Source organism: Oncorhynchus mykiss, chromosome 7 (genome assembly GCF_057628025.1).
Source record: "Oncorhynchus mykiss isolate SJ-2025 chromosome 7, ASM5762802v1, whole genome shotgun sequence".
Lineage (NCBI taxonomy): Eukaryota > Metazoa > Chordata > Actinopteri > Salmoniformes > Salmonidae > Oncorhynchus > Oncorhynchus mykiss.
Genome location: NC_143028.1, coordinates 48845270 through 48860710, shown reverse-complemented (window position 1 = coordinate 48860710; position 15441 = coordinate 48845270). Strand labels below are relative to the sequence as shown.

Genomic DNA, 15441 nt, shown 5'->3' with positions numbered 1-15441 from the left:
CCTGCAGTGAGTGCAGTGCATAACCCTAGAGAATTGCATGGTAATGCTCATGCCTGAGTCACTCTATTGTGTATTATTTTACAGAAATGGACAATACTTACCAATAATGTATTTGTGGACACAAAATCCACAATAACCTCAATGACTAATTTGTATTTGAAGGGACTCGTGAAAAAGAGTAAAGGAGGGGACTGAAATTGACATTGAAATAGTAGCATGGCACACAGGCTACTAAAAAAACGAATAGTGGGGCAGGTACAAATCGGGGTAAAATAATACTGTTGTCCATGATGAGTGGCAGATAAAGATGTTGAAACTATCCACGTTCATTGCTGTTAACTGTAAATCATCACAGTATATGGGAGGTTATAATAATCTTTAAAAAAACCTTTTCAACTAAGTAAAAACAAAATCCTGCAGAAATAAATCGGCTTAGTGGGCAGAATTAGAGGGGAAGGGTTTGGGGACAGGGTAGGATTAAGGAAAATTGTGCGAAATAAAGAGCGAGTGATCAAGAGTGACTGTGTGCGTGCGTCTGTGTCTGGAGGGCAGGATGATAGAGCGCGCAGGAGAGCGAGAGAGAGAGAGAAAGAGGGAGATACGCATTGACTGAGAAACATAGATTTTCATCCAACCTATCTGTTTTTTATAATCCTCGACTGCACTGCTTAACGTTGATTGTCTAGCAGGACAATATTTTGTATTAGCCTATTACGTCGTTTCTTTTGACGAATATTGGTCCTCATTGCTGTAATTTAAGTGTATTTGTGGCGAACTTCTCATATTTCCCATTTATACTTAAACTGCATCATGAATAGTTTGTGGGCACCTCTCGATCTCATACCTTTGGAATGGTGGGGATTACACAGCCGAAAAACGGGGAGCATGTAAACGCGGATGGAGTTTGGGATTTATTGCAAAATAAGGGAAAGATGACTGTCTTCTCTTTGTGTCTCCTATTGTGCGCAGATCTACTGGATTTAGCTGTTGGTAAGTCATTATTTCTGCATAAAACAATCTGTGTGAGTAGGATACAAAAGCCTCTCACATATTTCATCATTCGTGAGGTCATCATTTTAGAGACGCGTGTGGAAAGCAGATGGCTCAGTCCGTGTACATTTTAAGCACTTTTAATGTTGGTCGCTCATATTATGAACCATAGCATTCAATATGTATCATATCCACATACGATAGTCTCAACTTTTGCCCCTTCCGATGGAGTGAATGGCTTCCTTAAGACTCTAAAATGATATTCCTCCGCAGCTTCAGTTTTGACTGCAGGCATTCTCCGATATGATACCCAACTAGGGTTGTGTAAAGGAGGGGGCGGGGGGGTTAAATACACACACATCAAGCTATTTATTTGTAATGGTCCATAAGCTTTACAGTGTGAAATTAAGTAATATTCTTCTTCTTGTTGTTAGTATTTTGTTATGATTATTATCATTATACTGTTATTACTTGTACCATACCACTAGCCTACTACTTTTGGTCTACCATGTTTTGCAATGTGATATAAATCAGCAACAGATCGCTTTCTGTTGCTGCCTTTGAATATTGGCATTCAGCTACAGTATAGGCTACCGGTATGTTTAGGGCGCTTGGGCGACTCACATTAATTGCATCCTTAGCTCAACTGCTCTCCATAGTCAGGACCAGACTTCCATTAAAAACAAATTAACAATAGCCTATTATCTGTGGTTAAAGACAATTGGAACAGGTACATATCTACCACATATAATAGTTAAAATGGTGAGTGGGAAACAGATTAATCACAGGATGCTGCAACTTTCTGATAAGATCGAGGCGTTGTGTACTGCTGCATATTTTATAAACATAATCGAAGGCTGTACATGGGCTCCAGAGGGTTTGCCTCAAGCTTACATATAAGGCTACATCACATTCACCATGAGAGTAGATTTTGTTTATTTGCCTGACACTCAAAGATCTGGCAATATTTTACAGCATTGAAGCTAGTAATGTGTAGTTCGCTATCAAATAGTTACTTTTGATAGACTCTTTTTACTGACTCATTATTCGTTGTACTGAGTGACTCTTTCATTTTAGTCGTTCGTTTGGCCTGCTGGTCGCAATTAATTCCACAGCAGTATTAATATGCGCTCCTCTGGTGACTCCGGAGACGTGCTTAGACCAACAACTGTCTGTCATATATGCACGCAGGCAAAATCGATCATGCTGAGGCAGCAGGCAGCATAGAGAAGACAAATACATATTAAGAACCGATAATTGATCATATGGTGCAATAATGAATCCATTAATTGATTATTGAATGTTATGATCTTTGTGGAACCAAAACATTCACAGCCTCTGCTCAACAAACTCGAACTCGAGAACGAACCGTTTGGGGTGCTCTGGTCCCTCATGGCATTTAAGCAATGCATTTTTCCAATAGTCGTTCACCATCTAGTTCGATTGTGGCCACAACTTGGCCTTGTTTCAAATGTAGGCTGCCAATCAATCAACAAATGTACATAGTTTAAATCACGATTTTACAAGTATCGGTCCCAAATGACAGCTCAAATAGGCCCATTAAGGTGAACAACATGTGAACATGGCTTGTAGAATCATGAATATTTCGAGTTTCCAGTGTGTTTGCCAGTAGAGGTCCTGTATGCTCTGGGCATTATCGACCACTTTGCATTTGCACAGTATTCCGGATAATGGTTAAGGCATTATACTGGAGAAGCAGTTTACATGCACCTTTCATATCCCGCTAACGAGCATTTCTGTATCCATGAATTAGCAGAATATTCCTAATTTGCGGAAAGATTTTATGACATGCGGTGCGAATTCTAATAAATGTAAGCATAATTTAGATATTTCTCTGCTTATAATTTTCCGACATTAGGTTGGCTATTTGTTAGGCAACTTGTCTATAATTAGATGCATCCAGCTTCTCTTCTGTCATTACTTAGCGCTCTAGAATACTAAATAAAGCCTTACTCACCAAAATAATGTAATAAATTGATTGAGTAAATCATCAACAATCTAGTTGACATCAGTAAAGTTTTGCCTTTCATTTCTGCTTTTCTCACTGAACAAAGGAGTTTAGGGACTGGGGAGATTTTTCCGTGCAAAATTCCCATATTACATCAGTTTGTTGACCGGTTTTAATTAAGGAAATTAAAATCTTTGAAAATGACTTCAGTTCCTATTCCAACTATTGCTGTTCCTATCTGAACTGAGCCTGCGCAGACCGCGAAAAATAACATCAAATGCGATAAGGTCAGCAAATCCCAGGTATTTTGTTCGGGTTTCTGAAAATCGGGATAGGAGCTATTAGGGTTATTGTAAAATGGATATGATGTTTATATGCGTCAACTCAAAAACACAATACTTGAGTATCCCGAATAATGATGGGATATTGGTGTGCATGTAAATGTGGTCACCGACTCGAACGAAATGAGTCGAAACATTCGCTCTTTTGACTGCACAAGTCAAAAAGATCAGAGTCAGTAAAAAGAGCCGACCTTCCCATCATTTTTTGAAGCAAGCTACATTTACACGTTGGCCTTCACATATGTAATCTATAGGCTGCCTCTTGACTGTCCTGTCCCATTCATACAATGTTAAAATAACTTTTCTGCTAAATAAGACGTTTGAAATACAGTGGCTGAGCAATCTAACCAACTGGTCACTGAAAGCAATAGATGGTGACAAAATATTATGTCATTCATTTTCAATGGAAGGTTTGAGATGAAAAGTTTGAGGAAAGTTGAACTTGAAGACTTTGACACTTTCCTCTTGAACCGATGGTGATACTCATTTTGAAGTCGCAGGCAGGGCTACATCATCTCGACACCATGAGCCAGATGTATATTTTCTACATTCACCCTCCTTTGACCTCCTCCCCCATGAGAGATCCTCCCACAGTTGGGCACCATTGTCATGGGCAGGAAATGAACCCTAGTCTCACATGGGAAAAACCAACATGTTGACCATTTGACAAGGGTAACACTGATTTTGAAGTTGCAGTCAGGGATACCTCATCACAGGACCATGAGTTTGACTCATGTCCGCTACACAATGTCTGGGGACGATGATGTTTCTAGTGAAAGCATACAGTCAGGAAAGTAAGGTCACTTGCAACTAGATGTATGCTGCTCTGGAAATGGCATCAGCACATGATTTGGTCGCACCAACCTGAGATAATGACCTAACCTGGGTCCCATAATGTACCTGCATTCCATACAGAACCAGGCTAATAATGACTAGTCCTTTTTTTAATTAGCATGCCCCTATGTTCTTACATTGATTTGGATAGATTCTCAGGTTTCAATGTTAACTTTTTTTTTTTTATCACTGTCAGTTTAGAAATGCATTGGGGGCCTGTAATTTTATGTTTAAAAAGTAAGCAATTTCATCTAACATATCCAGGGAATGCATGATTGATATTTTGATGTGCAACCTAGCAAACGAAAGTCGCCTCTTCACTGTTGAGACTGGTGTTTTGCAGGTACTATTTAATTAAGCTGTCAGTTGAGGACTTGTGAGGCGTCTGTTTCTCAAACTAGACACTGATGTACTTGTCCTCTTGCTCAGTTGTGCACCGGGGCCTCCAACTCACTCTTTTTATTCTGGTTAGAGCTAGTTTGCGCTGTTCTGTGAAGGGAGTAGTACACAGTGTTGTACGAGATCTTCAGTTTCTTAACAATTTCTCACATGGAATAGCCTTCATTTGTCAGAACAAGAAGAGACAGACAAGATTCAGAAGAAAGTCCTTTGTTTCTGGCCATATAGAGCCTGTAATCCAACCCACAAATGCTGATGCTCCAGATATTCAACTAGTCTATAGAAGGCCAGTTTTATTGCTTCTTTAATCAGGGCAACAGTTTTCAAAAGGGTTTTCAATTAGCCTTTTAAAATGATAAACTTGGATTAGCTAACACAACTTGCCATTGGAACACAGGAGTGATGGTTGCTGATAATGGGCCTCTGTACGCCTATGTAGATATTCCATAAAAAAATCTGCCGTTTCCAGCTACAATAGTCATTTACAACATTAAAAATGTCTACACTGTATTTCTGATCAATTTGATGTTATTTTAATGGCCAAAAAATGTGATTTTCTTTAAAAAACAAGGACATTTCTCAGTGATCCCAAATGTTTGAACAGTAGTGTATATAAATATCTATATAAAAAAAGTATAATTATACAGATGATTCTAGATTGCATTTACAGTATATAGTACTTTTCAATGGATCTCAAAACATTTTACATTGAGAAACTCACCACATCCAGCACCAATGTAAAGCACCTACCTGGTTAATCCATTTTAAGCATGACTACTCACCACACATCAGCTATCACAGTGGAGAGGTGAGAGGTTCATTTTCCAATTGGAATCATGGGATTATTAGATGGCCATGATTGTATGAGGGGCCAGGTTGGAAGTCTTTCCCACAGATATACACATAAAATTGCCATGGTATAGATACACAGCAATAGTTTGTCATGTTGTTCAGTATACTCCTTTTGCATTCCAATGCAGCTCTGTCTTCAATGTTTCTTGGCAGCGTTGTCCAACTGTGGGCATGTGTATTCTCATTTAAACGTCTTGCTCTCTTTTGTTTTCTGTGAGTCAACTCTGCCAGAGCAACTGAACGCCTAGTGGCTCTTTTTTTGTCTAGCTGGCCACTTTGTATAAGTACCCCCCACGTGGAGAGACTTTTTTAGTCACCTATTTTTATGTGCACATTGTGGCAACACTATTGTCTATTATTGCTGAATTCCAAATGCTTCAGATGTATTTAATTGCTGTTCATGTCATGTGTGAGTCTGTGGAGAAGACACAAGCCAAATTATATTTTGTATTGATCTGTAGCTTGCTCTAATGTATTCCACGTCAATTCTTTAGGTCATAGGGCAGAGTTTAACCTTCTACATTGAACTAGCCATAATCCTATTTACCCACGCCGCCCTCTCCTCCACAGGATCAGGGTGTAAATGCAAACAGAATCAAAAATCGATTGGAAACAGTTCCAATGGAGAGGACACATTTTGTCATCATACATTTTGCATGAGTGATTTAGTTATTTAATGCTTTATACAGTTTACTAAATTGTTTGTAAATACCACAAGATAATTTGATGAATTTGACTAAATTGATATTATAAGATCATTATTACGTGATCTTGGTAATTCGATATGAAACCAAACCAATTTGAAACCAATTCAATATGAATTGGAATATAGGAAAAAAAATAAAGGAAAAAAAGGAAAACAAGTTGAAGGGTCCATTCCTCTGCCTAGGCGTTGCTGATGCATGCCAGATCTTACAACATGAGGTATTTTACATATAAGCTAACCACATCAAATGTTAAAGCAATCTCTCATTCACTGACACAGTCGGTGAAGTGGCACACAACCATTTGTTGATGCATGCAAAGTCTGAGCGAGGTAACACCATGAAATTTAAACTCTGTGGGTTTAAAGGGCAATGTGGGATGAACAAAGCCCTTTTAAAAAATATTTGAATCAAGAAATGGGATGTGGTCACATGATGTACTGCTGGTTGGATCTGATAGGAACATCTCTCCATTACAGGGTTAAGTATAGTAATAATCGCTGTTTAGGCACACCAGGGACAGAGGGCTCACGGATACTGAACATCATGTGTTATTCCAATTCCACAGACACAAATACTGTGTGGTGGCTACGCACTGTAGTTGCATCTATGCTCTGTTATAGGACAATGTACTGATTCAATTTTATCAACCCACATTTCGTTAAGACTGATCAGATAGTGAAATATTTTAAATCATAGTTTTACATACAGCATTCTTGTTTGTTTTGGCTTGTAGTCTGTTTAGTCTCTAGTTCTTTCAGACTACAGTATAAGTCATCTTAGATGTTTACTTTGATGGCTTGATTCACTTCAGTGGATCATAACACAGGGGGCAGATTTAGTGGAGAATGAAAAAGCTGTGTGTTGGAGCTCATCTGAGGCTTTTCTGTGCACTGTCCACGTCTGCTAGTGACAGCTGGGCTTGACTCACAGGAAGTAAGAATAGATATTGGCAGGAATATGGGCTTTGGTGGTGCCTACATCCACCAATCACTGGGCTTTATTTCAGGGCCGCTTTCAGCAGTTATATAAATGATTATGAACAAATCCGAAGCCTACACTCTTTGTGGTTTAATTTGCACGTTATTTTGCTATTGTGTCAGCGCAGCTTCCTGATTTATCTGATATGTGTCTTCTTTACATGCAGGGTCATGTAATGTGGCAACCATGCATTGTGATTCCGAAAACATGTTTGGGATTAAATTGGGCACTGTTACGAGCAATATACGAATGATATCCTGAACAAAGTTTAAGTAGAGGTGCTTTTTTTTTTTTTTTTTTTCATCTAGATGGAGAACAATGATTGCCTGTTGAATTCTGAACCTTTTTAACCTTGCAATTTGGATCTTCTGAAGCCTTGTGACCCCTGTAAAAAGAGAGGTATAAGAAACCAAAGACCACAGTGACTCACACATTACGAAGATATTCAGCTTTTTACCTCTACGTAGACCAATGGACTGCAAGTAATTTGGCTGTTATAGAAAATCAAATTGACCTAACATTGCCTTTCTAGCAGTGTGTAGCTCAAAAAGCTTCCCCCCAGTGAAATAGCTTTGTGTTCTGTCAATGATAAGGAAAGGAAAGGAAAGAACAGAGATGAAAGAGGAGGCAGGTCTGGAGGCTTCTTCCTAATTAACTGTAATGTGTTGTTTAGATTCCACCAATACACAATGTTCCAAACTGCTCCTCTATAATGCTGCTCAGCTGTCATATAAAACAATTTTATAAACCGGTGTGGACCCATCTAGTTTACAATCAAATGTTTGGCCACACTCAATCATGTTTTGCATTATTTTTTTTACTCTTCTTCAGACAGTGCTATAGTTGAGAGCAATGGCCTTACTTTACTTTTTAGTACCCAATCACAGATTCTTTAAGATTCATGCCATGATATGGCAACATATGAATTTGTTTGATCTTTTATGGCACAATATTGAGCCACATACAAAAAAATTAACTGTGGATACCACCAAAGCTCATAGGGTCTTTGCAGTGGAGGCTGCCCATTAGGGTGTTAGGGGCTGCGCCCCACTTGTGATTGGTAAAAAAGTATATATAAATGATATATATTATGTAAATTATGAATAATGTTTTAAATGCTCATAAAAGTGTGGTAAATGTGTACATTTTCCTGTTTCAAAAATATATTGTTTAATCAATCAATCAAATTTATTTTATATAGCCCTTCGTACATCAGCTGATATCTCAAAGTGCTGTACAGAAACCCAGCCTAAAACCCCAAACAGCAAGCAATGCAGGTGAAGAAGCACGGTGGCTAGGAAAAACTCCCTAGAAAGGCCAAAACCTAGGAAGAAACCTAGAGAGGAACCAGGCTATGTGGGGTGGCCAGTCCTCTTCTGGCTGTGCCGGGTGGAGATTATAACAAAACATGGTCAAGATGTTCAAATGTTCATAAATGACCAGCATGGTCGAATAATAATAAGGCAGAATAGTTGAAACTGGAGCAGCAGCACAGTCAGGTGGACTGGGGACAGCAAGGAGTCATCATGTCAGGTATTCCTGGGGCATGGTCCTAGGGCTCAGGTCCTCCGAGAGAGAGAAAGAAAGAGAGAATTAGAGAGAGCATATGTGGGATGGCCAGTCCTCTTCTGGCTGTGCCGGGTGGAGATTATAACAGAACATGGCCAAGATGTTCAAATGTTCATAAATGATCAGCATGGTCGAATAATAATAAGGCAGAACAGTTGAAACTGTTGTTTAATGCTAGCCGCCTGAGATTCGGGGCACTCGGCTGAGAGTGAGACTCGGCCGACGTCATGTGGCCCGAGTCTGGACCGCATTTGGCAGTAGTACTTATGGCTAGGATGCGGGGATTGAGCTCGGGTCAATTCCGGTGCGAGTTATCTTGCCCAAATGTATTACTTGGGGCGATTCCGGTGACAGTTATCTGTCCCAAATGCATATATTACTTGGGGCTCAGGCCGATTCCGTTGTGAGTGATCTGACCCAAATGTATTATTTGAGGCTCGGGCCGATTCCGTTGTGAGTGATCTGGCCCAAATGTATTACTTGGGGCTCGGGCCCATTGGGTGTCAAGGGATGACGATGGAGAGGAGAAGCAAGTACGGGGAGTCAAACATTTAATAGGGACCGGACATAGAACGATACAGCACACGGGTAACACAAACAAAATACAATCAATGCAGCAGAGCTGGGGAACTGACAAATATAGGGGAAGTAATAAACAGGTGATTGAGTGAGTCCAGGTGAGTCCAATATCGCTGATGCGCGTGACGAGGGAAGGCAGGTGTGCGTAAATGATGGTGGCAGGAGTGCGTAATGCAGGGCAGCCAGGCTCCCTCGAGCGCCATCGGGGAAGAGCGGGAGCAGGCGTGACAGTACTCACCCCTCTAAGGGCGCCACCCGACTTCCCACCTGGGCGAACCAGCCGAGATATGGGCGCTGGGTAAGCCGGCTGGGGGTACACTCTCCACAAACCGGCAGGGGCGTGGGAGCCTGGAGAGTTGGCTGAGGCATAAGAGCCTGATAATCCGGCTGAGGCAAGGACGCCTGTCGATCCCGCTGCAGCGTGGGAGCCCGATGATCCGGTGGAGCATGACGTCAGATGGAAACCTGCTGAGCCAACCGAGGCAAGGAAACCTCTCGAGCCAGCTTGGACGTGGAAGCCCGACAAGCTGGCTATGCACCCCCGGTTCCATTGGTGGCGACCCAGGGCCGACGTCACCACCAATCGGAATGCCAGTACTCCCCAATGCTTCCTGTGTTGGCTGCTGCATTCTGTCAAGGGATGACGCTGGAGAGAAGCAAGTACGGGTAGTGAAACATTTAACATGGAATGGACATAGAACGAGACAGGACAGCATCAGCACACGGGTAACAGACAAAATACAATCAATGCAGCAGCGGGGAACAGAGCTGGGGAACTGACAAATATAGGGGAGGTAATAAACAGGTGAGTAAGTCCAGGTGAGTTCAATATCGCTGTGCCTGAAGAGGGAAGGTAGGTGTGTGTAAATGATGGTGGCAGGAGTACGAAATACAGGGCAGCCTGGTGTCCTCGAGCGCCAGGGGGGAAGAGCAGGAGCAGGCGTGACATTGGGGCTACTCTCTGGCAGATGATTACACGGGCTGCTTTATATAATTAACATTTCATTATTTATTTATTTTTTCCATATTTTCCTAATTGTTTCTGTGATCAAAAAATAAAATTAACGTTTGAAAGAAATTCTTTGAGTCCTGTGTAGTATTTTAGTATATTGATACTTCGTGCAAGGCAATTTGATAAGCTTTAAAAACTTTGTCGATGGAACCTCCCGAGTGGTGCAGCGGTTTACGACACTGCAGTGGTTGCTACAGATGCTGGTTTGAGACCCGTGCCGTCCGTGACTGGGAGACCCATGAGACGACGGACAATTGGCCCAGCATTGTCCGAGTTAAGGGAGGGTTTGGCTGGCCGGGATGTCCTTCTCCGATCGCGCTGTCGCGCTGCCTGTGGCGGCTAGGAGCATGCACTCTGACATGGTCACCAGGTGTATGGTGTTTCCTCCGACACAAAATGTTTTTTTTTTTGTGGATGGGTATAAACGCTGCCCCTAAGTGACCCTGACAGCAGCTGCGAGGCCACGTAGGCCGTGCGAACATTGCTTGGATTGTTTTGCTAGCTATTTGCTATGATGGGGAACTGCCCCAATGAAATCTCAGGGTTTGATAGCATAAATTATAACAGCACAAAGTAAGTTGACCATCCTGTCACCTCCAGTCAGAACCTCTGGGTCTGCTCTAGTCTCTCTCAATAAGTATCTTCCGCCAAACGGCATAATTCCGGACGTGAGACTAGATCAGGTACAGATGGTGCTAAAGCAAAAATAACAATGTAATTAACTTGTAAAAAAAATTGTCATTACAGTCATTGGAGCTTGGGACCTGATAAACTGAACATCTACACTATGTATACAAACGTACGTGGACACGCCTTCAAATGAGTGGATTTGGTTATTTCAGCCACTCCTGTTGCTGACAGGTGTATAAAATGGAGCAGGCAGCCGTGCAATCTCAATAGACAAACATTGACAGTAAAATGGCCTTACTGAAGAGTGCTGAAGTGCGTAAAACTCGTCTATCCATGGTTGCAATACTCACTACGAGTTCCAAACTGCCTCGAAGCAACGTCAACACAAAAACTGTTCATCAGGAGCTTCATGAAATGGGTTTCCATGGCCGGGTAGCCGCACGTAACTTTGTTACTTTGTTATTTTGTTGCAGTGTTTATTAAAAATCATGAACGCCTACCACGCTGCACCTTGGTCTCCTTCTTCAACCCACGAGAGCCGTTACAATAACTCACTGTATCACAATTCCAGTGTGTCAGAAGTTTACATACACGAAGTTGAATGTGCCTTTAAACAGCTTGGAAAATTCCAGTAAATGATGTCATGGCTTTAGAAGCTTCTGTTAGGCTAATTGACATCATATGAGTCAATTGGAGATGTACCCATGGATGTTTTTCAAGGCCTACCTTCAAACTCAGTGCCTCTTTGCTTGACATAATGGGAAAATGAAAATAAATCAACCAAGACCTCAGAAAAAAAATCTGGTTCATCCTTGGGAGCAATTTCCAAATGCCTGAAGGTACCACATTCATCTGTACAAACAATAGTACGCAAGTATAAACACCATGGGACCATGCAGCCATCATACCACTTAGGAAGGAGACGCGTTCTGTCTCCTAGAGATGAATGTACTTTGGTGCGAAAAGTGCAAATAAATCCCAGACCAACAGCAAAGGACCTTACGAAGATGCTGGAGGAAACAGGTACAGAAGTATCTATATCCACAGTAAAACGAGTCCTATATCGACCTAACCTGAATGGCGGCCACTACTCCAAAACCGCCATAAAACAAACAGACTACAGTTTGAAGGCCCCCCTCCAAAGGTACGGACTATCGGCCGCAAACCTAAACGGGAGGGTCTGGGTGGGCATCTAACCTCTGTGTCGGCTCTGGACGCCGCCCCCCTTCTTTACACTGAGTCCGCTCTTGTAGCACTGACCTGTGGATCATCGTCGGATGCCCCAGGCTGGGGACCCTCGCTGCGTGGATCATTGCCGGATATTCTGGACTGGGGACCGTCGCTGGAGACCCCGGACTGGGGACCGTCGCTGGTGACTCCGGACTGTGGCCCGTCGTTGGAGGTTCCAGTCTGTGTACTGTCGCCGCACGCTCTGCCCTGGGTACTGTCGCCGCACGCTCTGGACTGGGTACTGTCGCCGGACGCTCTGGACTGGGTACTGTCGCCGGACGCTCTGGACTGGGTACTGTCGCCGGACGCTCTGGACTGGGTACTGGTCGCCGGACGCTCTGGACTGGGTACTGGTCGCCGGACGCTCTGGACTGGGGAAGCGCACTGTAGGCCTGGTGCCGGTACTGGTGGTACCGGGCTGGGGACACGCAGCTCAGGGCGAGTGCGGGGAGGAGGGACAGGGCGTACTGGACCCCGGAGGCGCACTGGAGGCATGGTGCGTGGTGCCAGAACTGGCGGTACCGGGCTGAGGACACGCACCTCAGTGCTGTGCCCCCCCCCCGAATAATTATTTGGGTTTCTGTGGTTGCCTTGACTCCTCGTATCATCACCTTTCCTCCTGTGCTATCTCCACCTGCTTCCATTGCAGGGTCTTGTCCCCTGACATTACCTCCTCCCAGGTCCAATTTTCCACAAAGTGCTGTTCCTTCCTTTCACGCTGGTTGGTCCTTTTTTTGTGTTATTCTGTCACGTTCGTCATAACGAGGAAACCAAGGTGCAGCGTGATATGAATACATTCTTCTTTAGTAAAACAAAGAACACTAAAGAACACTAAAGAACACTAAAGAACACTAAAGAACACTAAAGAACACTAAAGAACACTAAAGAACACTAAAGAACACTAAAGAACACTAAAGAACACTAAACAAAATAACAAAACAAACGTGGCGCTATATAACACAAGTGCTGACAGGTACCTGCACATAGACAATAACACACAAAACCAAAATGGTAAATGGCAACCTAAATAGGATCCCCAATCAGACACAACGATAAACAGCTGTCTCTGATTGGGAACCAATTCAAGCCACCATAGACCTACATTTACCTAGACAATCCCAAAACCCCATAGACATACAAAAACCCCTAGACAAGGCAAAACACACATACCACCCTCATCACACCCTGACCTAACCAATATAATAAGGAAAACAGAGATAACTAAGGTCAGGGCATGACAACAGCGAATGGAGGACACTTTTCCTGTGGTTCATTTTCATGCCAGCCAGGTAGAAGAAATGTGCTTAATATTTGCTTAATATTAGGAAAGTTGAGAAATCAATATAGTAGGCCTAGCCTATAGAAAGCTGAATGGATCCTCCACTTTTTAAAAGAGGCAATCAATTTATTAAGGTAAAGGGGTCTGACTACTTTCCGAAGGTACTGTATCTTCTCAAAGAAACTACCGGTAGTTAGAAAACTTGCCATCATATTTCTGTCATGCTGATTTGTTGACTACTCCAAACACCCCTCACCCCAGGTATTCAGGCAATCAGCATTCCCATTGGGTATTTGCATGAATGTCAGATCTATTTGCCTTTCAGATAATGGTAATCCCTAACCATACTTTTGCCATTTTGGGACCAGCTTTAAGTGCTCCATTTGTTGAAAACCAGTCGTGGTAATATAATTAGCATATTTTATTAACAGTGAATCCACTGAAATGGGTTCTGCATACAAGATCACTTTTTACCGAGTTGCCTTACATCATAGGGGAACACCCGAGGACTTCCCATACTGCAAATAATGTAAAAGAAATCTGTAGCCATTATACCAAATCTGTCCTCCCTCGCTGCCATCATACCCGCTTCTTGTGTAGGGTAGTGGGGGAAAATCAAAGGGAAAGTCCTGGTAGATGAACTTTGCTTGGCCTGTATTGCTACAGTGCAGTCTCAGGCAAGGGCTTTGGATATGATAAAACCTATGATTAGTGGAGACAAGTAAATGCTAGGGGCAAGAGAGTTCAAGCAGCATGGTAACTTCCCCCTTGACCCAAAGTCCTGCACTGTGTGCTGTGTTGAAGAGAGCATGCTTGCTTCTGAGTTTAGCACCTGTGTGATTTTTAAGGAACTCTGATTCCTCTAGCAGCTGGTGGTGCAAATGAGTGGATAGGCTGTGATGTCAGGGGATCCAACAGTGAAGCACAAAATGTGTGGCTCTTGTCCATGATCTCTATAGGGCACATGGTGGAATTTAGAGGTAGGTTCCCCTCCTTTGATAGAAAATGGCATACATCTTTGGCAATTTACAACAAGCGTCACCCGTGATAACTATGTGTGAGTCGTGTACATCATGTACATGAAAGCTTTGTGGATTGGTCAAAATAGCAGAATATCCTTATCTCTGCAGTTACTTTTAGTGAGATTAGTGATTAGTGACTGTCACAACCTGGGATGTCTTGAACAGCAGTTTCACTGAAATCTCTCCTCATTGTTTCCTACATCCTAATATGTATTATCTGGTCTTGTTTATTGTGTTCAAACATGGCTGCTGAGCAATAAAAATTGCTGTCCCACTGTGTCCCCACATTAGGCTTCTTATTAGAGGCTTGGTAAAGTACCTCAGCCTACAATACAGTGTGCCACTTATCTCTGTGTTCATGGTTCATCACAGGGGGCTTAAGCCTCTAGGAATAGCATTCCTAAGCACTGAGGATTTTTCATCTCTGTCAACATCTTAACTCATTCTTATCCTTTTCCCTTCTACCATTCATACAATAACATTCCCCAAGAGACTAGAACATCTGCCTACCAGGAAGCACTAGATTTATTCAGCGTCACCATGACCTCAGCTTTAAACAATATGCTTCTGCATTTCCTTGATGCATGCTATATCAAGAGTAGAAATGCACATAATAAAGTATCGGCATGGAATCCATTAGCATTTATAAAGTATGTCAAATCTGAGATAATAAGATGGGAAATATGTCTTCACGCTGCAGTGCCTGTTCTAAAAAGGATATATGTGTGTGGAAATTATATGGAGAAAAGAAAGGACTGGCACATTTACAGGAAAAAATATTCTTCAAGGAACATCCTCAAAGATGTTTAGGTCTCCATGACAGGGAGTGTCTTAATGTGCTTGAGCACGCACATTCAAATATCTGACAAATACTGCTGGTACTATCACCATTGCAGGCTAAAGCCCTCTCTTGTAATGAACCCTACAGCACCTTACAAGTGTGTGTGACATTAATGTGAAACAATTTATCTTTCCAACTCTGTCTTCATCTTCTACTTCTGCCATATCCACCCTACAATTTCTATGATTCTTGCCCCATCCCAGAGTTGA

The 15441-nt window shown here is 42.4% G+C and overlaps 1 protein-coding gene across 2 annotated transcripts in view; it reads left to right on the top strand.

The window, feature by feature from the left end:
* The first annotated feature begins 429 nt into the window (after positions 1 to 429).
* The window catches only part of LOC110528004 (immunoglobulin superfamily member 21), a 274749-nt gene continuing 259737 nt past the window's right edge, over positions 430 to 15441 (top strand). Inside the window, exon 1 of one of the 2 annotated variants that reach the window (XM_021609767.3) lies at positions 430 to 990. In XM_021609767.3, coding sequence (XP_021465442.2) covers positions 852 to 990 — 139 coding nt within the window. In that variant the 5' untranslated portion in view covers positions 430 to 851. The remainder of the gene's footprint in view (positions 991 to 15441) is intronic. The other variant, XM_021609765.3, reaches the window with a different exon arrangement.